The sequence below is a fragment of the Martes martes genome (assembly GCF_963455335.1).
Source record: "Martes martes genome assembly, chromosome: 6".
Lineage (NCBI taxonomy): Eukaryota > Metazoa > Chordata > Mammalia > Carnivora > Mustelidae > Martes > Martes martes.
Genome location: NC_137893.1, coordinates 68,107,942 through 68,133,587, shown reverse-complemented (window position 1 = coordinate 68,133,587; position 25,646 = coordinate 68,107,942). Strand labels below are relative to the sequence as shown.

Sequence of the window (25,646 nt, the reverse complement as noted above, 5' to 3'; positions counted from 1 at the left end):
TAACTAGAAGTTTATACCCTTTGCCCAATTTTGCCTCATTTCCCCCACTACCAGCCCCTGGCAACTACTATTCTCTCTGCTTCTGTAAGTTCAGCATTTTTAGATTCTACATACAAGTGAGATCATACAGTTTTTGTCTTTCTCTGCCTGGCTTATTTCACTTAATTTAATGTTCTCAATGTTCATCTATGTTGTTGCAAATGTCAGTATTTCTTTCTTTCTCATGGCTGAATAATATTCCATTGAACATATGTATATATCACTTTTTAAAAATCCATTCATCTGTTGATGGTCATGCAGGTTATTTCCATGTCTTGGCTATTTTAAATAATGCTGCAATAAACATAGGGGTGCAGATATCTTTTTTCCCCCCTTTTTAAAAAGATTTTATTTATTTCTTTTTCTCCTTTTTTCCATTTTATTTTATTTCTTTTAGTGTTCCAAGATTCATTGTTTATGCACCACACTCAGTGCTCCATGCAATACGTGCCCTCCATAATAACCACCACCAGGTTCATCTATTCCCCCCACCACCCTCCCCCCCAAAATCCTCATTTTGAGAGAGTCCACAGTCTCTCATGGTTTGTCTCCCCCTCTTATTTCCCCCAACTCACTTCTCCTCTCCAACTTCCAATGTCATCAGTGTTATTCCTTATGCTCCACAAGTAAATGAAACCATATGATACTTGATTCTCTCTGCTTGATTTATTTGATTCAGCATAATCTCTTCCAGTCCCATCCATGTTGATATAAAAGTTGGGTATTTATCCTTTCTGATGGAGACATAATACACCATTGGGGTGCGGATATCTTTTTGAGATAGTATGGTTATGTTCAGATTTTCTATTTCTTCATGATTTGGTCTCGGTAGGTTGCCTATGTCTAGAAATCCATGGATTTATTTTAAATTGTCCAATTTGTTGTCATATAATTATCCAAAGTAGTCTCTTATGATTTTTTGTATTTCTGTGGTATCACTTGTAATGTCTCCTCTTTTCATTTCTAGAAATATGGAATGCTTCAGGAATTTGCATGTCATCATTGTGCAAGAGACATGCTAATCATCTGAATTGCTCCAATTTTAGTATATGTGCTGCCAAAATTAGCACAGGTAGAGTTATTATTTAATGGGCATAGAGTTTGAGTTTTGCCAGATAGACAGTGTTCTGGAAGTGAGTGATGGTGATGGCTGAATTAGCAATACGAATATATTTAATACCACTGATTATACATTTAAAAATGATTAAGATGGTAAACTTTATATTATGTGTATTTCACCACAATAAAAAAAATTAGAAAAAAATACCCTTGGATGTTAAGAAAAGGGAAATCTTGTTCAGGGAACTAGTCAATCTGGTTGGAGCAGAGGCATTGGTAGGTAAGAAAAGCAAAAAGGGAATTTTAAAAGAAGCATCTGGGGTCATAAAAGGTAGAGCTCAGCATAAGAAGTTTAAAAACTTCTTTCAAATTTAAGAGACAAAAAGATTTTGAGGATAGAAGTAACATGATCTGAATTTTCTTTAAGATAATAGGCCATTAGGGTATAGAATGTACTAGAATGATTAAAAGACTAAATGTAGGAAATCATTAGGAAGTTGTTGCATTAGCTCAGATAAAAGGCAACAAGAATTGGGCTAGGGCAGTGCCAGAGAGTATGGGAAAATGGAAATACTGGAACACTTGTTAATTGGGTTCTTAAATTCTTTTTTTAAGATTTTATTTATTCATTTGAGAGACAGAGAAAGATGGAGAGAGAGAACACACATGAGCAGGGGGAATAGGCTGAGAGAGGGAGAAGCAGACTCCCTGCTGGGCAGGGAGACCAATCTGAGGCTCAACCACAGGACCTGACCCAAAGATCATGACCTGCACCAAAGGCAGATGCTTAAGAAATCTGAGCCATCCTGGTGCCCCTGATTTCTTTACTCTTTATCGTGTTGACTGTAGTTGTCCCAATAAAGCAATTAAAATGCAATCCTCAAAACTGAAACCCACTACATGTAACATTATAGCCATATTTATCCTCTATTGGTACAACCTTTAAGTAATAAATGGTTAATAGCAGATAGGTTATTGAAGAATAGCTGAGAAGAGTAAAGTAACTGTTGAGTGTACGTAAACTTAGTGCCATCTGCTGGCAATAGTAATAAAAGCTTTGAGTATCAAATCTACAAATTGGTACAATTAATATAAGCGAAACCATAGCAATTATCTACAAAAACATATCCTTGAAAAAGACCAAGAAGGATGAGAAACTACATCTAAAAGAATTATTCTAATGCATTACATGTAAAGAATGACTATGATAGTTCCTCTCTTTCATTTGCTTCAATTAATGTCTGAAAGACAGATGTAAACACAACACATCAAACCTTGAAACATATTTAGTCCAAGTCTTTTCAGAGCACCACAACTGGCAGAATACATTGGTACATGAAGTATATATTTGGTTTGGTATTTCTTAAACAATCTGATTACATACTTCCCTCCTGTCTCTATTAATCCTGAAAATGCATCATATATTCAAATATATATACATCGAAACTACAATTTTCAGACTGTTTGTTATATCCAGGAAAGATTACAAAAACCTCTGTTAGAACCTATATGACCTGCTCCCACATTTCTTCCAAGTCTTTGCTTAGATGTCACCATGAAGACAACTGATGACCAAAAATTAAGGCCCCACGCTGGCTGCCATATTCACCTATCCTGCTTGGTTTTCTCCATAGCATTTACCTTTAATACATATCATAGATAAGTAGATAGATTAATAGATAACTGAACAGATATTATCTTTTTTCTTCATTGATTATCTCCCCACACTAAAATATAAGCTCCAAGAAGATAGGTTTTTAATCAATTTTGCCCACCCTCCTGTCCAGAATAGTACCTGTACATAATATGTACACACACACGCACACACACACACACATGTTATGCCTGAGTTTTCACGTCCGAGAGACCACCAAGGAGCCAACACCGATGCAATCACACGAGGGTTTATTTGACAAGCTTAAGCTTGGGCCCAAGTATACCCGGCACAGCAGGGTAGGGACTTGGACCCCGAACCAGATTACAGTCAGAGTTTTTAAAGGCAGAGTAGGGGTGGACTTGGTGGTGGGTGAGGACAAAGGGGATTAGGGATGATGTAAGTCTCTAAGGAAGCAAGGTCTCCAGGACCTTGAAGGGCTAGCTATTGTTGGAAGAAAGTTATTTATTACCAGTAATAAAAATCTTCTCATGAGACCCTTTAGATGTATATCAGTGGGCCATATGCTTGGGAATGATTCTCGACACTATCTTGGAGGTTTAGAGATAAAGTTTCCTAAAGGAATTGTTAAAGTAGACATACAGTATCCTGGTCGGACCTGTCCGGGTAGGGGGTTGGTCAGGCTAGGATCGTCCTTAGCAAAACCTCAAGGTAAGGGCAGTTGAGTCCCCAGGGGAGAGCCACTCTGTCTGTTTCAAGGGCTTGTCAGTAGGTGAGGAATTTTAATGATTTTCTTCTGCCTCTGTTTCCCACATCAGCTAAACTTGAGGTGGCATGGCCTTAATTTTCTTGGCCTCCACACACACACACACACAAAAAACGTTAAATAAATGAATGAAAGCAAGGAATGGAGAGGCAATTAGCTGATAGAAAATAGGCAGGGCAATCAGACTCCTTGAAATGGATTGCATGGAACAGCCTGGTGGGGATTTTCAGGAGGCCCTTGGAAATTTGGTTTTAGGAAAAGGTCTTTCGGATACAAGTGAAGTCAACACATGACGGAAGAGCACAAAGAGTGCTTGTCCTTCAGAAACTGAAAATCCGGCATGAGAGCTGGTCAAATAAAAAACAATTATGATACAATGAAATATGAAGAAAATAGATGATTAAGATAAATAATACTGAACTTGTCAAAATCAAGGTGTCTCTATAAGCAGTTATAGTAGTTAAGTTTGTGTGGTTTGGGGAGCAGTTCCAAAAAAGGAGTTCCTATGATGTTAGCAGTAGTGGCTTTAGAAAGACGTGAGATAGCTAAGATGATTCTCTCAGATATATGAAGTATTGCTTTGTCTACATTAAAAATAACAGCGCTACTTTCATCGCAGATTGTATTTTTTACTCTGGACCTGACTTAAACCACTTACCCATTTCTGCTACATCGATAATCACCTTAAGCTCTTGGGATTTCATACACATAAAGCTCATTTAGCCATTTTATTAATGTTAAAGGAAAATTCTTAATTCTAAAAATGACTATTTTGCCATTTTTCTCACTCAGTTTTCAAATTACAGGCCCATGTGGGGCAACAATTCTCTCTTCACTGGTAAGAAGTCAGAAGACTAGAGTTTGATTCTGGTTCTCCCGCTAACCAACTACCCCTGTAACCCTAAGTAAGTTATGCTATTGTCTCTCCAGATTCCTTCCCTCAATGGAAATATATTCACATTGAATTTGATGATTTCTATGTTACCTTCCAGCACTGATTTCTTTGATTTCACAATTCCTATCACTTTCCTAATAAATGTATCCACAGAAGAGGAAAAATAAAACTATCTTGAATTTAGAGTTGATAGTGGATCTTATGTGGTGATCTACTAAAAAGTCCTCCCAGGTAAAGTAAGTGCATGTCCATGACTGGATTGTCCACATCTATTTGGGATTAATACCTTCTGGGATTAATACAGGGGATCCAGTTGACTTCAGGGTCTGGGATATCCTCCAGGTATGGGTAGATAGTTTCCCTGTTAAAGTTCCAGCCATATATACCATCTTCTGGAGTCACAATAATATCTGCACCCTGTTAAAAATGTAGCTTAATTAAAATATTTCTCAGAGAAGCAAACAATCCAAGACAGGGTCTGTAAGGGGACCTGAGGAACTGGGTGGATGAGCAACTGCCATCCAGGCCTTTTTTTTTTTTCCTTTCAATCTTAATCCTTTGTTTTTTATATTCTTATAATTTATTTTCTTTGCACAATTGCATTGTCTAATCCCACCATCACCATTTCTATATAACGTTTCCATTCTTTCATAAACATCAAGAGTTTTCCAGGTTATTGACAGGGTTGCTATCCACTGCCGTTGTTAAGCATAAACCCAACTCTTCTTAAAATCAGCCCCCTCCCTGGACTCTGGGTAGATTTTGTGCCCGGGTGTCATGGGATTGATTTATACTCAAAGTCTCTGTTCTACTTCCTGTTCCACTCCAGCCTTCCCTGCTCTGTATCCTGCAAAAGTGACTCTGGCTTCTCAGAAGGAGGGCACTCAGACACTGATTCCCCTTAAAGGTGCCAAGCCCAGAGATACACCCCAGATGTACCTGGGCACCTTCAGATGGGAGAGTCACCCTGAAAGCTGCAGCCTTTAAGAAAATAGTCCTACTAAAAAAAAAAAAAGAAAGAAAGAAAATAGTCCTACTAAGGATAAAAAAGAACCTCAGAATTTTTATTAATCTTTAAAATGTTTGTATTGTCTAAGAATATGTATTGGTAGATATCAGTGATATGTATGTATTCATGACTCATCCCACTTCACAAAGTCCTCCTCTACACCTGATCTACAAATACCTTGTTTCAATCACATCCAGTCAAACCACACACTTATACTTAACCCTTCATTCAACTCAGGACTTATATGCATTAATATACAGTTAATCTATAATTAGAATGAAGTATGAAGTACATAATACATCTTGTTAAGTAATTTGCAACTTAACTTTATTTTGATGTTATGAATTAATCCAAAAACCTGCACAAGCTTAGGAGCACAAAAGTGTATCAAGGCTACTGATACTCTGAGCACAGCATCTGGTCTTGACTCATTTGTCCTCCACTCTCCATATGTAGCAAAATAGAGTAGCAAAGTCATTGAATGTACAGCAAATTGCTCAACGGTCTGCTGCCTCCTTCATGACGATGAAGCCATTCTTTTCTTAACTTGGTCTCACTATTAGGGAGACCCAGCTGTAATAATTTTGAGAAGGAAATAAGAGTCTGATTGTACAACAAAGTTATTGGCTACCCTGACACATATGTCTTCCAAAATTATAACCAAACCTGATAGGGATCCTGCTTCCTAAGACCCTACCCCTTCTCCTGGTGGAATCCAGCACGCCTGAGAGATGGTACCTTGTTTGCTGCTAAAGCGACCGCTGTCTCCAAAAGATCCAGATTTTGGTTCATTAATGCTAATGCCGCTTCATGGGACACTGGTATCAGGGTGGCATTAGGTAATATCACTGCGTGTTCATAAACAGCTGCAATAAACGTATCCCGGGAGCTGACTCTGAAGACACAGAGAACTGAAACTGCCACATAAGCCAGCAACTGAGAGGTGATCATGCTGAAGTCTGATGACCGCTGATAAGCAGAGCAAGTCCTGAAACGTATAGAGAGAAAACACAATTAATCATGTGATTTCCTGGACTAGTACTTTATAAACACATTACAAAATCTACTCTAAGGAAGCCTTATGGTATTGCATCGTAGCCACAGATGTAAACAAATCTTACATAACAAAGGACTCTTACTGCAAGGATCTGTGAGGATCTAATAAGGATAGGTATGTTTTAGTTTTCTAGGGTTGTCATCACAAAGTGCCCAAAACTGGGTGGTTTGAACAACAAAAATGTATCATCTCATGGTTCTAGAGGCAAGAAGTTTCAGATCAAAGTGTCTGTGGAATTGGTTCTCCCAGAGGACAGGGAGGGGAGGATCTGTTCAAGCTCTCTCTCTCTCTCTCTAAATGGCTGTCTTTTCCCTGTTTCTGCACATGGCACTCTCATTATAAGCATGTCTGAATCCCAATTTCCCCTTCTTACAAGGACATGAGTCATATGGTTTAGTGCCCACCTTATTCCAGAATGACCTCATCTTAACTTCTATCTGAAACAATCTTGTTTCCAAATGAGGTCACATTCTAAGATATAGTTGGTTGGGGCCAGAACTGGTATGATCACATTAACTGCCATTGACTAATTGCCAGACACTCCGCGTGGACAAGCTTAAGAGTGAAAAACTTAGGGGGGTCCCAGTATCAGAGAGGCCATCACACTTTTGTGATCTTTACCTCTAAGAACACTACAGATCCCCTGGGAGAACAGTGGAGACAAATCCTCTGCAGCATGCTTCCTAGAGGGGGAGGGGGGAAATATGCCCAACGGAGCATTTTGTTCTCCTTAACAAAAGGCTGCCCTCCAGGGAAACTATTTACCAGAGCCTAATTAATCTGGGGAAAGGGAAGTTTCAAACTGAAACTGTAGCCCTCCTAGCCTTCCTGTCTCAAGCGAGGGAGAACTTGAGAAGTGCTAGTGGAGGTCACAGCCCAGAGGCCCAGGCTCAAGACATGACAGAAACTTAATCACTGGACTAAATAACCCTTCCCCTGTCCTCACGTGTTACCACCTCGTCAATCTATCATTTGTGGCCTACGTAGCATATATTACATCAAGAGAAGGTCTTCAGATGAATAACTGCAGTTCTTGGAGTAGAACACTATTGGCTGAAACAGTAACTGGTTGGGGACCAACAGCCTCTACTGTGGTACCTGAGCTGTGTCCCCGATCAGTACTGTCACTGCATCAGCTTTACTAAGCCACCTACCAAGTGCCAAGCTCCTGTAGCCTTTCTGCTCTTACAGAGGAGATACCTTGGGGAAATTGTCTCTGTGGGGAAGAAACAACTTCCTTCTACCCTTCAGGATCTTCCAGCTGGTCTAGGGATTAAATGGACATATGACATATTAACAGGAGAAAAAAATAATATTTTAGTGAGTGTGCATGGAGGCCCCCAAATGAAACTGAGACCTAAAGAAATAACCAAAGCAGGCAGTTTCCATACTTTTTAGACAAAGAGACAACAGATCTGTGAGGAATCAACAAGTTAAAGAAAACTTAACTTGAGGAGCTTCATTTAGTAAGAAATCCTAAACAGAGTTTGGGCTGGGGTAGTAAATTAGTAAAAGTAACAGGGGTTGTTTATATGGCCTTTTTGGCTCTAAATTTTCTGTCTCTGGGGATAAGGATCTCTTTACCTCTCGGTATGGACAGGCTACCTTGCACAGGGAGATTTATTTCATGTTTTCTGGAGACAAAGTTGGGGGATAGGGTGTCAGAATATTCTTTTTGCATAGGTTGTTTCTTAAGTAACTTTCATTTAAAATAATCAGTATGCTAAAGTGTCACATTTTGGGGTGGCCTGCTCTTGGTCCCTATGATTCCCTCCTCTGAAACTTCTAAAGGAAGTTGAGCAGACTGTTTTATCTCACTGAATGGTCTTTTAGTCCTGACAATAGGTTAGTTTAATAAAATTCAAGTCAGAAGGCTGTGATGCTTATGTATTTTCAAAGTTAAATGTATGATTTCATTAATCATGTAATAAATAAGAGGCATTTTTATGAAAGCAGAAGAAAAGGAATGGTTAAGATTAGATAAATTATAAAACTGGTTTCTGAGTTGAGTATCCAGTGGAGATTTCTAGATGTCAGGCTAAATGCATCTTCAAACAGGGTGAGGGCAGGCAGTGGTAATCTGGAAGACTTTCAGTTTGTACATCAAGTGTATCTGGTGACCCTTCTGCTCCCACAGAACAACAGGCATGAAGATGGTCTATAAATGAGTTGTTATGATTTCACTCAAGTTTACATAAAGTTCTTTATATTGGTTTGCAGGGCTTCAAGAAAAGGGGAAGTTTTATTTATGAAATGATTCCAGTCAAAATTATGGGAAAAAATTGGAGATGTTCACTAGGAGTTGTGGTCAGACACTGAAGGCATCTAGAAAAAATTAGGATCTAGTTTTGTTTATAAGGAACTGATTTAGAATCTACTATCCATAAAGGTGTGGTACTTAAACATAATTTTCCTCTTTATAATCACTATCATTCTACCAAAGATAGCCAAATTAAGACTGATTTGTTTATAAAATAAACCGAGGTGGGGTGGGGGTGGGGGGGACAATGTTGGCCTGATTATATATGTAAGTTCAGCAAGAATAGCAACTGATCATATCTACTCTTTAAAATCTGCTTTGCTGGAACTTTTTACAGGAAATCTCTACATTGAGCTTTTAACAGCCTCTCAAGGTCAGAAGCCAAGCCAAATACTTGCCATCAGACTTTGACTGTAATACTTTTAGATTTGGGTTAATTCCTCTCTGTTGAGATCTGCAAAATAGCCTGAGGTTCCCGCACCTGCCAAAAAGTGACGTTCTTTACCTATAAGGTTGCTAGCAACCTCATAAGCAAGGTATTGGGCTGTTTTTCCAAGGGGCCTTATTGGCTCCATATAACCAACATTATTTCCTTAAAGCTGCCTGGTCATACCTAAGTTTTTGCAGGTATCCCTCAAATATGACATGCTAATCAAAGCCTCAGTAATATAATCAATGTTTCCAATTATGTGCTGATAAGGAGAACAGATTCTTGCTGAATTTATGCAAATGAATACATTGCCATGAAAATATAAGAATATTCACTGAAAATTCTGGAGGAATAAGACAGAAAGAAAAAGGTAAGTATTTTAATTTGTTGAAAAGTTCTTATTTTATCAAATTATTGTAGGTCATAATTAGCTTTAGAGGAAGTTTGCTTAAATCTGGAAAAATAAAACCTTAAAAGATCAACAATGTTTCAAACACAAAAAGTCATAAAAATTATAATCATCCTAGGGTGCCTCAGTCAGTTAAGCATCTGCCTTGGGCTCAGGTCATGACCTCGGGGTCCTGAGATTGAGCCCCGCATTGGGCTCCTTACTCAGTGGGGAGCCTGCTTCTCCCTCTGCTCTTCCCCTACTCCGCTCGCTCTCCCTCTCTCTCTCTCTCACAAATAAATAAATAAATCTTTTAAAAAATTATAATTGCCCTCAGTTCATTTAGTCTCATGTTATTAATTTTTTTTCTGCTCAAATCTGGTTTTTCTACTAGTTCCAGAAATTCTTAACAAATTTAGTCTTACGATCTTAAGGTTATCAGAAACCTATACTCAGGGTTCTTTCTCTCTCATTGAGGATGAAACACAGTTGCAGGAAGCTTTTGTAAAAGCATCTGAGTAAAAGTGTAACTGTCTACAAATGACAAAGGACTTTAAAAATGCCCATGATTAAAAATCTGATTAGAATTCATTACAATGTAATCGACAAGGAAATTTGGTTATTTTTGTGACACATAACATTTTAAGATAACAACATACCAGGACATCAAATTTCTAGAAGTTTCATATGATTTCCAGAATAGTTACTTTAATAGCATATATCTACACAAATATGAAACAGTTTAGTAATTATTTGTTTGACAATACTTCCCATGTAATTTAACGTACCAAACAAGCCTAATTTCTCTCTTTAACAATGAGAAACAAAATCATTGAACTGTTCCAAGGGCCCTCTGGAACATTTCAGTTAGATTGCAGGCAAAAGACTTTATTTTAGAATTTGATTCTGGGGGGCACCTGGCCTGCTCAATTGGAAGAATATGTGACTCTTGACCTTGGGGTGATGAATTCAAGTCCCATGTTGGGTGCAGAGATTACTTAAGTATAAGACCATTAAAAAATTTGATTATGGGAAATATGTAAAAAAATATCAAGCATTAATTAAAGAAGGATCACTTGGGGCGCCTGGGTAGCTCAGTGGGTTAAGCCTTTGCCTTTGGCTCAGGTCATGATCTCGGGATCCTGGGATCAAGCCCCGCATTGGGCTCTCTGCTCAACGGTGAGCCTTCTTCCCCCTCTCTGTCTGCCTGCCTCTCTGCCTACCTGTGATCTCTCTCTCTGTCAAATAAATAAATAAAATCTTTTTTAAAAAAAAAGGATCACAGATTATGAAACTATTTTTTTTAATTTCTTTTCAGCATAACAGAATTCATTGTTTTTGCACCACACCCAGTGCTCCATGCAATGCAATGAAACTATTAAATGATTTAACCAAAGTGACAATGAGAGACAAATACAGAAGTTTTCATAGTTGTAAACAAGTCTTAGCTATTTTAATATTAAGAAGACTGTCTTCTTGAATGATGAAAGATTTGATAAAAAACAAAACATAAAATCGTTTTCTAAGCAGATTACATAAAAGGTAAAGAAAATTTTGTTTGTAATTTCTCATAAAAAACAAACCAATCATCTAAGAAAGTTTTTCTTTTAACAGAGAGAAAAAACAAAGTCTAATTTCCTATCACTGTTCTTTTGATATTAAAACTCACTCTTAAATATACTTACTCTAATCTTAGCTATATACAAAATTCTTTTTCAAAGGACCTCAGATTTTAAGTTTTCCCTTCTTAAATCACTAGCCTCACTTTAGGAAAACTTATTTTTGCCCTCAACAAAAATGTATTGCCATTCCTCATACTTTTTCCTACCAGAAACATACATCATACAGAGTTATTTCCCTTATAATTTTTAGCAGCTATAGTCACATGTTAATTACAACTCTTAATCCTTAGAAACTTTAATTTCTAGTGAAGTAATAGTAAACAACTGTAAGTTGTCTGTTTCTCCAGCATTTTTTAGATTGGCAAATTTATGGGTATATTTCATAATTTCTAGAAACATGTTTCTTCATAGTACAACAGTTTAATAAAGAACAGAACATGTTTACTAGGAGACTCAAATCTTTAGTTTTGCTAAGGTAATAAGGAAACCACAAGTAGATAAACCTAGTTCAGTATTTAATGCTTATTATTTTATCTATTTAGAAATGACCGAGATCCTCAAATCGCCAAGTCGCCAAAAAGATGTGGGGAAACTATTTTAAAAGTTTGCCTAAAAACCTTTAAAAAATTTATCTAATTTACTTGTTCTTAACAATTATGCTTAGATTACCCAAAAAACTCTATGCGATATCAAAGTCAGTTATTCTTCTGGGTCAATAATTTTTTAAAAACAGAGACAGTATCAGCCTATTTGACCCTAATTAAACTGAAGCAGAGTAAAAGTTTTAGTTTTAATGTTGTAATTTTAGAGACATGTCTATTTTAACTACACTGACAACCTTAAATTAGCTTTAGCAACGAATATTCTCCGAAATCGTGTGTTCTTGAAAATAAGCGTTTGCCTTCAAACTAACTAAACAGGGCTCTTTTATGAACTAATTTTAGTACTACCATCCACATGTAGGCAAATCTCACACTTACAACATTATCTATTGTTAAAAAGAAAACCACAGGCCCAATATGGCGTCACTTAGTTTAAGGCTCTAAGTCAGTAAACCAAGACTTAATACCTAAACGAACTGTAGTTTCAACTCCCCAGGAATGTAACCTTTAACCAGGCAACATGGAATTTCCTGGTCAACACGGGAAGTTTATTGATAGACTCCTTCCATTTCCCTTAGGAGGCCAAATTGCCTACAACAATGGAATCTTTGCTAATAACTGTCTTTTTCCACTCCATCTCTACCTTTAAAAGCAGTTCCTTTTTTGTAGCACTTTGGAGTTACTTTCTAATTGTTGATGGGATGCTGCCCAATTCGTGAACTGATTAATAAGGCCCCAAGGCCCTTACAGTCTTGGACCTCTTAGGACAAACTCCCCTGAGAGCTGGCACAACTGGGCAAAGAGAATGCTGCTTGTAAATGGGTGTCTCCAATCCCCAGTCTATTCAACATGCCACCAAAGTGCACCCCAGTAAATGCACCCTCCAGATGGCAGAGACCAGAGGGAATGTTCTCACTGGTCACAAAGCCAAGCTCTTAGGACAGAGAACACGATAAAAGGAAAAACCTCATCTAGCTTTTACACTGAGGACCCACAGCGAAGTATGAAGTATGTCCACACAGACACTGTCTGATGTGAACCATGAACACTACGCTTTATGGATTTAATCCCCTTTTACGACAAAAAACACGAAAGACACAGACAAAGGAAAACAAAGACCATCTCTGGGAGGAAATGGATCACTCAGCAAGCAGTGCTCTACCAAATTTTTTTCTGAGAGTCGCTAAGCCAAAGGAACTAGTTCCACAAATATTTTCTCCTGCTAATTTAATCTGAGAGAAAGAGTAAAAGATTGTCATCACTCTCACTCCACCGGACCTCACAGACAGATTCGGGGAGGCCGATGTGGTAAGAAATCTTACCTTCTGCCAGCCGTACATCAGATCTCCCGAGATCTTGAAGCTGTGGAAACTTATCCAGCGGAAGTTGATCCCACTGGCCACGCCAACCTGAGGGGAGGAACCACTTCCTGTGTTCTCAAGGATTTCCAGCTGGTCTAAGAATTAAATGGACATGAGACAGAGTAACAGGAGAGGGGAAAAAAAGTTTTATTACCTGCACACAGAGACCGGGTAATGACACTGAGACCTAAAGAAATGACCAAGGGAGGCAGTTGTTACACTTTTTAGACAAAGAGGCAATAAATCTGTGAGGAATTCACACGACAAAGAAAACTTAACTTGGGAAGCTTCAGTTACGAAGGACTTGTAAACAGAATGTGGGTTGCAAAAGTAAATTTAAAAAGGTAACAAGGGTTGTTTATATAGCCTTTTTGACTCTAAATTTCCTATGCCTGGTAATAAGAATCTCTTTACCTCCTGGTACAGATTGGCCACTTATACAAGAGATTTATTTCTTGTTTTCTGAAGATAAAGAAGTCAGTGTTCTTTTTTTTTTAAAAGACTTTTTAAAAAGATTTTATTTGAGATAGAGCGAGAGTGAGAGAGAGAGAGAGAGAAAGAGAGAGCACAAGCAGGGGGAGCAGCAGGCAGAGGGAGAAGCAGGCTCTCCACTGAGCAGGGAGCCTGATGCAAGACTTGATCCCAGGACTCTGGGATCATGACCTGAGCTGAAGGCAGATGTCTAACCAACTAAGCCCCCAGGTGCCCAGAAGTCAGTATTCTTTTTGCATTGGCTGTTTCTTTCTTTCTTTCTTTCTTTTAATATATTATTTATTTGACAGAGGCGCAGCGAGAGAGGGAACACAAGCAGGGGGAGTGGGAGAGGGAGAGGCAGAGCAGGGAGCCCAATGAAGGACTCGATCCCGGGATCCTGGGATCATGACCTGAGCCAAAGGCAGACACTTAACCAACTGAGCCACCCAGGCGCCCTGCCTCATCTATTTCTTAAGTCATTTTAATTTAAAATAATCAATATGCCAAAGTGGCGCATTTTGGAGTGGCCCACCCTTGGCCAAAACAAATCTTTTAAGTGGAGAAAAGCCTTGATTAATACCACCAGATTCTGCAAGGATGGAGAGGATTGCTTCTGTAGAGGAAAAATACGACATCCCACTACCTGGAGTCAGAAGGAGACCCACAGCAACAGGACCATTTGCTACCAGCACCCAGGTAGCAGGCCCCATAAAGAACTCAGCAGGAAATCATACCCCATCTAAGTGGAAAGAACCAGAAACAGGGGAAAGGAGGGAGAGCAAAGACTGAATGGGGTGGGCATTGTCTCTCATACTTCTCTATGTCCGCGCCTAGCACAGTGCCTGGTACACAAAAAGCCTAATGTGTCCTTAAATGAATTGCCCCAGGACTGCCACTAGCTTGCCATAGCACTTTGGATACTTCCCTGATCTCCTCAGTGATTCCAGCTAACCCAGGTGATCCAGCTGATGCCCCTGATCCAAGTGAGGTCAGTGTGGGAGAACCAGTCATGGGATTAGAGCGTTGGAATTTTCAGTCCCACCCCTGACCTCAGGGGAGGGGACAGGGCCTGAAAGTTGAATCAGTAGCCATGGTCAAAGATTTAATCAAGTGTGCCTATATAATAAAGGGGTCTGGAGAGCTTCTGGTTGGGCAAACCTGTGGAGATGTGAGGAGAGTGGCATGCTTGGAGAGGGCATGGGGCTATGGGTCCCTTCCCTTGGCCTATGTATCCCTTCCATCTGGCTGTTCATGAGTTATATCCTTTTTAATTAAACTGATATTAAAAAGAAAACCACAAGCCTATAACTGCATCACTTAGGGCCCCAAGTCAGTAAACCAAGACCTAATACCTAACCTATCTGTCATTGCAACACCAGGAAAATGTAACCTTTCATCAATCAACACAGAATTTCTGGTCAGTTCTAGAAATTTACTGGTAAGCCCCTATCACTACCCTTAGGAAGGCAACCTTGCCTAAACAATGTGTCTCTTGCTAAAAAATTCCTTTTTTTTTTTTTTAAGATTTTATTTATTTGACAGAGAGATCACAAGTAGGAAGAGACAGGCAAAGAGAGAGGAGGAAGCAGGTTCCCCGCTGAGCAGAGAGCCCAATGCGGGGCTCGATCCCAGGACCTTGAGATCATGACCTGAGCTGAAGGCAGAGGGTTAACCCACTGAGACACCCAGGCGCCCCTTTTTTTTTCAAGATTTTATTTCTTTGAGAGAGAAAGAGAGCACAGAGAGAGAAAGAGGGAGAGGGAGAAGCAGACTCCCTGTTGAGCAGAGAGCCAGATGTGGGGCTCGATCCCAGAACCCTGGAATCATGACCCGAGGCAAAGACAGACACTTAACAAACACAGGTGCCCCCTTTTTTCTCTTTTAATGCCTTCTCTGTGTCTTAAAAAACCGTCACCAGCTACACCCCAAGACCTGACTTTTACTGCTCACTTGCTTATACTCACCAACTTCTGGCCCACATTTTTCCTTACGCTTTTTTTTTTTTTTTGAAGATTTCATTTATTTATTTGACAGAGAGAGCACAAACAGGGGAAGCAGCAGGTAGAGGGACAGACAAGCTCCCTGCCTAGCAGGGAACCTGATACTGGCCTTGATCCTATGATCCTGGGGTCATGACCTGAGCCGAAGGCAGCCTCAAGTAAGCCACCCAGGTGTCTCCTTAAGCTCTTCTTTCCAGTTTATCTCTTAAAGCAGGTAAATAGAAACCAAAACCACCCTTCTGGCAATAGTGACTGCCCTGACAAGACTTCCAGTGAGCCCAGACAAACAAGACCAGTCTGATTTTAACTCCTGATTCACAGCTGCAGACAGACCAAGAACTGACTACCTAATACTAAAATAAAATTAAATTAAATTAAAATACTAAAATCTCTGCCCAAGGAGGAGCTCTTGAGCCTCACCTACATACGAGTAATGTATGAACAGGCATGCTTCCTTAAGGCACACGTGCGACCTTACGTCCACCTTTACACAAGATGATGAGGCCTCCTAATCTAAATATTCATCTTAACCCTAAATAAAGAGAATCCATTCACCTTTGCTCAGAGTCAAGGCTTTGGAAGCCATCCCCCACCCCCCCCACCCCGTGATCTCCTTATTTGCTGCAAATAAACCTTTCTTTCTTTTTTTTAAAAAGATTTATTTATTTGACGGTGAGAGAGACAGCTAGAGATGGAACACAAGCAGGAGAGTGGAAGAGGGAGCAGCAGGCTTCCCGATACCGGGCCCGATCCCAGAACCCTGGGACCATGACCTGAGCCAAAGGCACACACTTAACCAAACGAGCCACCCAGGTGCCCCCAAATAAACCTTTCTTTGTGCAATGACTTAACCTTGTGTAGTTTCTGACTCACCCAGGAGCAAACTCGCATTGGTTCAGCTACAAAATCTGTCTCTTGTTCAGCTCAGGGGAGCTCACCCTATTTGCTGCCCGAGTCATGAGTCATTTAATAAAGCCAACCAGATTTTCAGATTTACTTGGTTGCCTTATTTTTTTAACAGATTTGGTGGCAGCATCAGGATCTGAAGCAAAATTCTGACTGGGTTTGAGAACAACGGGAAACACAGGGGCGGTGGTCTGTGAACACTTTTGAGTTCCGGTCTTTCTCGCTATTTCTGAGAGCCATGGGGAAATCCCGCTCAGTTAAGCTCCGCTCTTTTTGCATTCCAGCTCCTAACCTAATTGGCTTTTTCATCCAGGGTTAACAGGTCAGTCTAGACAGAACAGTCTAATGGAGTGCCAGTCCTTAGCCCTTGGCTCAGTCCACAATTCCACGCTGGAATTCCTTCTTGATTTCCCACCTGCAGTCCCCATTGACTGTGGTTTGCTGGTGTAGTCTTTTCCCCAGTTCTAGTCTGCAGTCTCCATAATCAATGTCACTGGTTTAGTCCATGCTGGGAATTGCAGGTGGTGGACACAGCCTTTTCCTGGCCAGTCCACCATGACAATTTTTGGTTATTGCTGTTGCATTCGGGAACCCATGTTTACCTTGTTTTGTGTAAACAAAACCTTAGCTGATGGGATCCTTAAAATCAGAAGAGTCAAGCATGCCACCTTCTGGCACACTTGCTTATTTTATGTCTAAAAACAAAACTATGGTCCCAGGAGCTGTGATTATCTACAGAAATGGTAAAATTTTACTAAAAACAACACAGAATTATCAGGGCCCTTATAGAACATTTCAGTTAAATGCGGTCATCTAAGGAATGCACTTGAAAGCAAGGGCTCCCAAGGTAAACAGAGGGATACCTGTTTTAATTGGCAAGAAGAAGCCTCCAAAAAATTTCAAAATTCCAACAGTTTCATTGAAAGATCCATTGCAAAAGGCTAATGAAAAATTTTAATATATAAGAAGTACCTGTAGGGGCTAAGGGCAGGCTGCCCCAAGAGAGACCACTTTGGCATGAATATTACTTTGAGTTAAAAGCCATCAAAACCCAGCAGATTCAGGAAAAACTCTTTATCTCCCCCCCTCAACTGCCTCCCTGTACTAGGAAAACAGGTATTAATGGAGATTTCTCTTTACCTAATAAATCCATCTGCATAAAAGGACCAGTTTTGTTTTCCAAGCATCTCAACTTCCTGCTGGTGGTTTTCTCCCCTATCTTCGGGCCCCTACCCCTCTTCTTAACTCATGTAAATTTCATGTAAGTCTTTGGAATTTCATGTCTGTGTGGATCTCTGCATATATGAAGTTAAATTTGATTTTTGTCTGTTCATCTGTCTCATGTCAATTTGATTCTTAGTCCAGCTAGAAGGACCTTGGATAGCAGAAGAAATTCTTTTTCCTCAACACACCTTTGTAAATGTTGGGTTTTAATACTGCTCCTTATAAACTGGACTAGATCCTGATTTCTTCTAGTGTCCTCCAACACCTAGCTACCAGTCTCCAAATTAACATGTTTTAATTTTTCTCTCATATTTCTGACTTGGAATTGTTTAAAAACTAAAACTGCCCTTTTTCCTGAAGCTCTACAAATGGAATATAAACAACTTGATATAAATTTCAGAGAAATCACCCCAATAGCTCATTTATAAATAATCTTCATGCCTCTTTCTCTGAGGGTCACTCAGAAACATAGCCTGACATCTTCTTGACTAGCTACTATTAAAACTCAGAAATTGGTTTATAACAGGATCTAACCATTAACCATTGTTTTTCTTTTGTTTCTATAAACATGCCTCTTATTTAATACCTAATTTCTTGAGCCATAGGCCTAACTTTGAGAACACACCTGCGTCACCACCTCTTGAAATGAGTTTAGCTAAACTGGACTTCTTGCCAGGACAGACACTGGCTCAACAGGATGAAAGAATCTACCAACTCAACTTTTAATATGTGAAACTTCAGGGAAGTTTCAGAGGAAGGAAGTGTAGGGGCAAAAGGCCAGCACCCCCAAGATGGGCCACTTTGGCATGAAGGTTAGTTTGAGTTAAAAAAGTAATCAAAAGGGGCAGCTGGGTGGCTCAGTTGTTAAGCATCTGCCTTCGGCTCAGGTCGTGGTCTTGGGGTCCTGGAATGGAGCCCCACATCAGGCTCCCTGCTACCGGAGTCTGCTTCTCTCTCTCCCGCTCCCCCTGCTTGTGTTCCCTCTCAAGCCATCTCTCTCTCTATCAAATAAATAAATGAAATCTTACCAAAAAAAAGTCATCAAAAGCCAGCAGATTCAGGAACAGCTCTTTACCTCCCCCACAACTGCCTAACAAGAATTTAGATAGAGGATCTGCTCCAGCAAGAGAGAGATCACCGTAGATAACTCCATGTCATAACATGAACTAGGTGTGGCAGACAGGGAGGAAACTTGCAGCACCTATCGGGTCAAAGTTCCCCAGGTCTCCTTTTTTCTGAGTAGTCCAGCAAACATGTTTACCAGCCATTTACTCTTTTTCATATTCCTGTGAATTACATTCCTTTGCTTTGAAGTCCCAGACCCCCACCCCCTTCTCCTTCCTGCAGAATGACATACATACCTCATTCTGCCTGATTCTTTGGAATCTTGACATGCATGTGGATTCCCCATACACCCGAAATGAAATTTGATTTTCTACTGTTAATTTTCATATCAGTTTAATTCCCAATATACTAGATGAGCCTTGAAAGGGACAGGGAAGTCTTGCTCCCTGACACACCGACAACAAAAAAACTCCTAAGTTTCTCTATCCTCTCCTTGAGTACTCCTTCTACTAATCGTCTGTCTGAATTGTTTTTCCACTCTGGAAAGAGACATAATTCTAAGCAAAAGTCGCCAGTTAATAATGGTTTTACAGATATTCCCACATCTACCTTCAAAGAAGGGCTCCCATAGAGGTCCCCGTCCCAGAGTGGAAGAAACGGAGGACTTTTCTGGTAAATTGTTATATTATTCCCTTAAACAGCTAAGAGAAAAACTCTGATGGGTAACAGAGCTTACAGACAGGATCCTGGATAAACTGTCAAAAGCCAGTGAAGGATGAAAACTCTTACCAGAATCAGTTCTTCTGAATCTCTGTCTGCTGTGCCCAGTCTGGAGAGGAAAAGAAAATCTCACTGTTTCTTCATTTTCAAATTCAAGCCCATTGCAGATTGTTCTCCTCTCTCCCAGAGACAGCAACTGCCTTCTTGCTTGTCCCGTTTTGCGTAACTAGGCTTGGCTTTCTGATTGCCAGGGACTGGCAAGTTGTTTCTTTCTTTTGGCTGCCTTTGGGAGTCACTCTGGTTTTGTGGAACATAGTATCCTTTGCATCCTCTTTGGGGATATGACAGACACCCACGGAGTGTTACTCAATCCTCTCAGAAATATTTAAAAGTAAAACTATGTACTCATGCAGCACCACTTACAATAGCCACATTATGGAAATAACCTTTGTCTGTGGATGGATGAATTGTGAAAGAAGTGGTGTGTATACACACACACAGAGGAAATGTTATTCAGCCATAAAAAAGAATGAAGTCTTGCCATCTGCAACAACATGGATGAATCTAGAAGCTATAATGCTAACCGAAATGAGTCAGAGAAAAACAAACAGTAAGTGATTTCATTCATGTGGAAATTCGATAAACAAAACAAATGAACAAAGAAGAAAAGAGACAAAAAAAAAAAAAAAAACACCAAACACCACTCTTAAATATAGAAAACAAACTGATGGTGGAGGGATGGGTGAAGTAGGTGAAAGGGTGAAAGTATTTTTATCATCATAAGCACTGAGCAATGTACAGAATTGTTGAGTCATTACATTACACACCTGAAACTAATAACACTCAATGCTAATTGTACTGGAATTAAAAACCAACAAAACTATGTACCCAGAGGAAAAGCAACAAATTGAAGATAATGTAGTAGGATAGATGAATGAACATAAGATGTCATTTAAATTATAACCCAATTCTTTGAGGAACTGAAAACACCATCCTTATTTTACAAAACAAAAATCAGCATACAGGCAATTCAAAATTCACCTATTCTTCTACCAATCCCCAAACTTCCCTTGTTTATCTGAAACACACTATAAATTACTGGCCTTAGAAAACCAAAGTCCTTCTTGGAAGAACTTATTTTTCTCTTGGCCTTAAAGTTACACATTGGTCTTTGCAATGTAAATACAGCCCAAGATCACCTGAGACTGAAGGGGGAGGAAAAAAGAGAGCGAGAGAGAGCAAGAGAGCGAGAGAGCGAGCGAGCGAGAGAGAGAGAGAGATCTTTTAAAAAATAAACTGCTAGGGACGCGTGGTTGGCTCAGTCGGTTAAGGGTCCCCTTCCGCTCAGGTCATGATCCCAAGGTTCTTGCATCAAGTCCCACATGGGGCTCTTTGCTCAGCGGGGAGCCTGCTTCTTCCTCTACCTGCCCCTCCCCCTGCTTGTGCCAGCATGAGCTCTCTCCCTCTCTCTCTGACAAATAAATTAAGAAGTTTTTAAAAATAAATTAAAAATAAAATAAAATAAACTGTTAAAGTCTCTCGTGCCCAGACTCTAGCACACAGCTTTAAGATGAATTCCAGGAACAAGTACAAATCTTAAAAATCTTCCCCAACATTTGTAACAATAATGTCCTGACATCCATGTGTTTGTGGGTTTGTTATAAATGTGATATATTATTCTACCTCTGGATGGTATTGCTAATTTTCAAAAGAGCTCTATTAGTTGAAGACAAGTGCTAATAAGGATTGACCATTCTAAACCTATCAAAAAGAAACTAACCCAAAAGGTTTTTTCAAGTTCATACAATCTGGAAAAAGATTCAATATGAAAGCTTGTTTAAGATTATTGGTTTAATTAAAATAGACATGTCTTTAGAGTTAACAGCAATAAAATTGAAACTTTTATTCTACCTGCATTTACTTAAAAGTTGTAAGTCAATGTTTTCTCTTTTATAGACTATTCAAAAGAAAAATAGCTTGGAAGAATGACTGACTAGTTTTTGAGTAATCTAAGCATAATAGTTAGTATCAAGTCAATTAAATAAACATAAATAAAAAAAATTTAGGTAACCCTTTAAATTGTTTTCTCAAATCTTACTGGTAATCTAAAACCTTAAAATCTTGCCAAGCAAGGTTAAATGATGAGTTAAGTTAAATTTGTTTAATATCTAGATCACTTCCAAGTAAAACTGATGAAGGAGCCCAGGCAGGAACAAGTGGCCCCTGCCCTCAGAGGGAACCACCCTTGAAAGGATTTTATATCCTGTAAGGAGGCCTCCACCCTTTCCATGTGACAAAAACCTGACTGGATGACAGATACAGGGAGGGTTAATCAGATTAAAACAGTCTGACAACAAGCCCATAAAAAACCGCAAGAAGTAGAAACTCCGGTCTGGGCAGCTGGGTGGCTCAGTCAGTATGCATCTGCTATCAGATCATGGTCCCAGTTCTGGGATCGAGCCCCACGTGGGGTTCCCTGCTTAGTAGGAAGCCTGTTTCTCCCTCCCACACGCTCCGTGCCTGTGTTCCTCTCTCACTGTCTCGCTCTCAAATAAATAAATAAAATTTTTTAAAAAAAGAAACTCTGGTTGCAACTCTCTCGGGTCCCCTCTCTCCTCAGGAGCTTTGTGTTATCACTTTGCTATAGCTCAATAAATCTTGCTTTGCTACTCACCAATCTGTCTAGTCTACCTCTTCATTCTTCGAAGTGGTGTGACCAAGAACCAGGGGCACCGACAGAAAAAATCCTATAACAAAACAAAATATTAAACCATTGATTACTAAACATAGGCTTATAATTACAGAGAAACTAAAAGATATCTGGAACTGTTTATGCTACACTGGAAAATTTAAAAAGGCATATGTTTCTAAATATTATGAGATATATTCATAAAATTGCCAATCTAAAGAATTGTGGTTAATTTACTACTTAATTTTCATTACTACTTAATTTTCACTAGAAATTGAGATTTCCAAGACTTAAAAATTCTAGTTAATGTAATAATTTATTAGACCACTGGAAATAATAACGGGAAGTAAGTTTATATGCAAAGAAAGTAAGATGCATTTTTTAAGAAAAAAATTATGATGAATAGAGATACATTTTCATTAAGGAAAAACAAAGTAATTTTTTCCTAAAGTGAGCCTGGTTATTTAAAGAGGGAAAACTTAGGACAAAATCAGAGTGTAAAAAAAAAGTTGTAGAAGGTTTGTGAAAAAGGAATCTTTGGAACTCTGAATATGTGTTCCAGCTGCCTTCCATTGCAAACACAGCAGCAACAGAATCTATAATGATTGTAACACACCCGGATGAGGTCCATTCTGCTTCTGCAAAAATGGCTCCTCATTGCCAGGCTTTTGCCATCCTGATCTCCTTATAACATGGCAATAGTCTGCTCCTGAATTGGAGAAATTGAAATGGGTAAACAATGGCTGTAAATTAAATGAATAGTTGGGGCTATGGGAAACCCAAGATGGCTGCTTGCTTTTTCCCAGCTCCTTGAAAACCCCATTTTCTGATTTTTGCATTCTTTTATCCACTATAAGGCATTTAAGATGATGACTTAAGTTATAGCCATTAGTGGGGAAAGTTCCGTGAAATTGAAAACAAAACAAAACAAAACAAAACAAAAAGTCTGCCAGTAACATTTAATTTGTCAGATCCATAATCTGGAAAAACTGATTTTGTCTCCAGTGTCCTCCAACCTCCTCCCTGTAGACTCTCTGAACACCTACCTACAGCTAGACCTCATTCAATTTGTGGAGGCTGAGAAAAACTAAGGCCATCCCACCTCAGGTTTAGCCTTAGCATAAGTACAGCCATCTTAGCTTCGGCAGCCATCTCAGACCCCTGTGCCCAAGGGCTGAACTTTCTCCTACTTTACTTTAGTTCTAAGGACCCCCACTCTGCTTTAGTAACAAGAACCCCCACCCTGCTTTGGTTCCAGAGACCCCCACCCTGCTTTAGTAACAGGAACCCATAAATACCCCTGCCTTAACTAAGCTTAGGGTCCAAGTCCCTACTCCACTGTGTCGGGTATACTTGGGCCCAAGCTTAAGCTTGTCGAATAAACCCTCATGTGATTGCATCGGTGTTGGCTCCTTGGTGGTCTCTCAGACGCAAAAACTTGGCCATTACATTTGGAGGTTCCATTGAGATCTGGGAGACTCCCAGGACCCCAACCCAGAGGGTCTTGTGACGGCTGGTGAGTGCACTCGTTTTTATCTATTTGCACACATACTTTGAGAGCTCCAATCTGCGTTTTTACCTGTAGGAATTCCAACCTGTATCTTAGTGTCTGGGTCGACATTGGCTCAAGCAGACTTGTGGTGGGCTGTTGACCAGGGATCTTGGGAGATGTCCCTTGCCCCCGCAGGGTGTTTGAGTCCCCCGCCATTTCAGGGGGTTAGAGTCCCCCTAAGCAGTCACCAGGGGGTTCAAGTCCCCTGCCGTTTCAGGGGGTTAGAGTCCCCCTAGGCAGTCAGGCAACTTGTTTTTATTGTCAGTTGTGCTGTTTGTTAAAGTATGGGAATTTTGTCTGTTGTGTTGTTTGTTAAGTTTATGGGGATTTTTGGAAGAGACATCCCTTGCCCCTTTGGAAGAGACGTCCCTTGCCCCTTTGGAAGAGATGTCCCTTACCCCCGCCTGGAGGACAAGATCCTCATCTGTGAGGAAAGCCAGCTGCTGTTGCAGTCAGATTTTCCCTTAACTTCCTTTCAGTTTTGTCTTCGCAGCTGCACCGGATCGTTTGTCTGTGTGAGTGTGTTCTTGTTAATTGTCATGGGTTGTCTTTGTCTTGTCTGTCTGTTGCCTGTTGTGCCCCTCGTCTCTAGGGGACCAAGAAAATCCCCACTGGCGAGCGTCTCTAGGGGGCCAAGAATGGTAATAAGACCCAGAAACTTGATTCTCTCTCTGTTCCTGTTCTTATATAAAGTTGTCTCTCTTGGGCATGGGACAGCCACATAAGTCACCAGGATGGCTGCCAATCTTAAGACTCCCATGTGAGGTTTCCTCCTGACTAATCTAATGTGATCCCCTCCACATCCCTGGTCTAGCCACTTCTGGCCGCAGGACCTCCATTGGGATCTGGCCGAAACCAGTACCTGATTGAATTAAAACACAACCGGGGACTGTTCCAAGGGAAGTTGGCTGTAAGGACCACATGTGTTGGAATGTCGCATAGACCATGATGGATTTCAGTCTTTACTATTTCATGTCAGTATCTTCTATTAACTACTTAAAGCTATACCTTCATTGCTCATACCTAGGCCTTCATTGCTCTACACCAGGACCCTGATCTAAGGGCCTTTTGCAGAATAAGCCTTCTAGTAAACCCAGGTTGCTGGGCCATCCCTAGCAAAGGGGACTCTGACTTTATCTCTCTATGTTCCTCCTAATAGATGTGGGGGCTTCTCCCTCACTCATTTCCCATATTAATGGCTATAACTGGAGCCAACAGAGGTTGGTCTAACTCAAGACAGAGACTTTAAGGAATATCCCCAAGCAGCTGCTGAAACTTCCTTTGTTTGGGGGAAATTCCCTCTTTTCTCTGGCCCGACAGGGACTGCCTAACTCCTTCCCCCTTGCTGGTGGGAAAGCATGGCGTCTGCTCCTCTGTTGGAGTTGATGAGCTCTAAAACCAGGAATCCTTTCTCTGCCTTCTGGCAGCACTTTGTTCTTCTGTCTCCCCATTCTGTTTCTGCATCAACGTGCGTGGGGCCTGCATAACTGGCCTCTAGACCATCCTTGGTGCTTCCTGCACCACGGCTCCTTCACTGTCAAGGAGCAAGAAGAGCACCCCCTGGACCCAACACCCCCCACTCAAGATCTTCCTACCCATGTCTCAGGTAAACATTCAAAGTGGAGTGGGCCCAGGTGGAACATAAATCAGTATTTGAACTAAGTTAAGTTTGTTGGTTTAATTAAGATATACATGTCTTTTAAGCTATTAGCAGTAAACGTGAAACTTCAAAGTTTACTGAAGGTCAAATAAGCTCGGGTTATTTGTCAAAATCTGTTAGCAAAGAGATGACTAAACTGATGGTTAATTGTCTGTCTCAAAGTTTTAATGGGTAATTGCTGAGATAGCTTTCAAGGTCATTGGTAACCTGAAAGTTTAAAGTCTTGCTTGGATGACAAATTGAATTAAATTTG

General features: G+C 40.1%; 1 protein-coding gene across 2 annotated transcripts in view; it reads right to left on the bottom strand.

Moving 5' to 3' along the window:
- The window catches only part of LOC308344484 (pantetheinase), a 37,031-nt gene extending 17,218 nt beyond the window's left edge, over positions 1-19,813 (bottom strand). Inside the window, exons 1-4 of one of the 2 annotated variants that reach the window (XM_080806040.1) lie at positions 19,562-19,813; positions 13,065-13,198; positions 6,122-6,371; positions 4,661-4,791 (exon numbers count right to left, since the gene is read on the bottom strand). In XM_080806040.1, the coding sequence (XP_080662166.1) occupies positions 4,661-4,791; positions 6,122-6,334 (344 nt within the window). In that variant the 5' untranslated portion in view covers positions 6,335-6,371; positions 13,065-13,198; positions 19,562-19,813. Of the gene's footprint in view, positions 1-4,660; positions 4,792-6,121; positions 6,372-13,064; positions 13,199-18,735; positions 18,866-19,561 lie in introns of those variants that run through there. The other variant, XM_080806041.1, reaches the window with a different exon arrangement.
- Between the last annotated feature and the right edge of the window lie 5,833 nt (positions 19,814-25,646).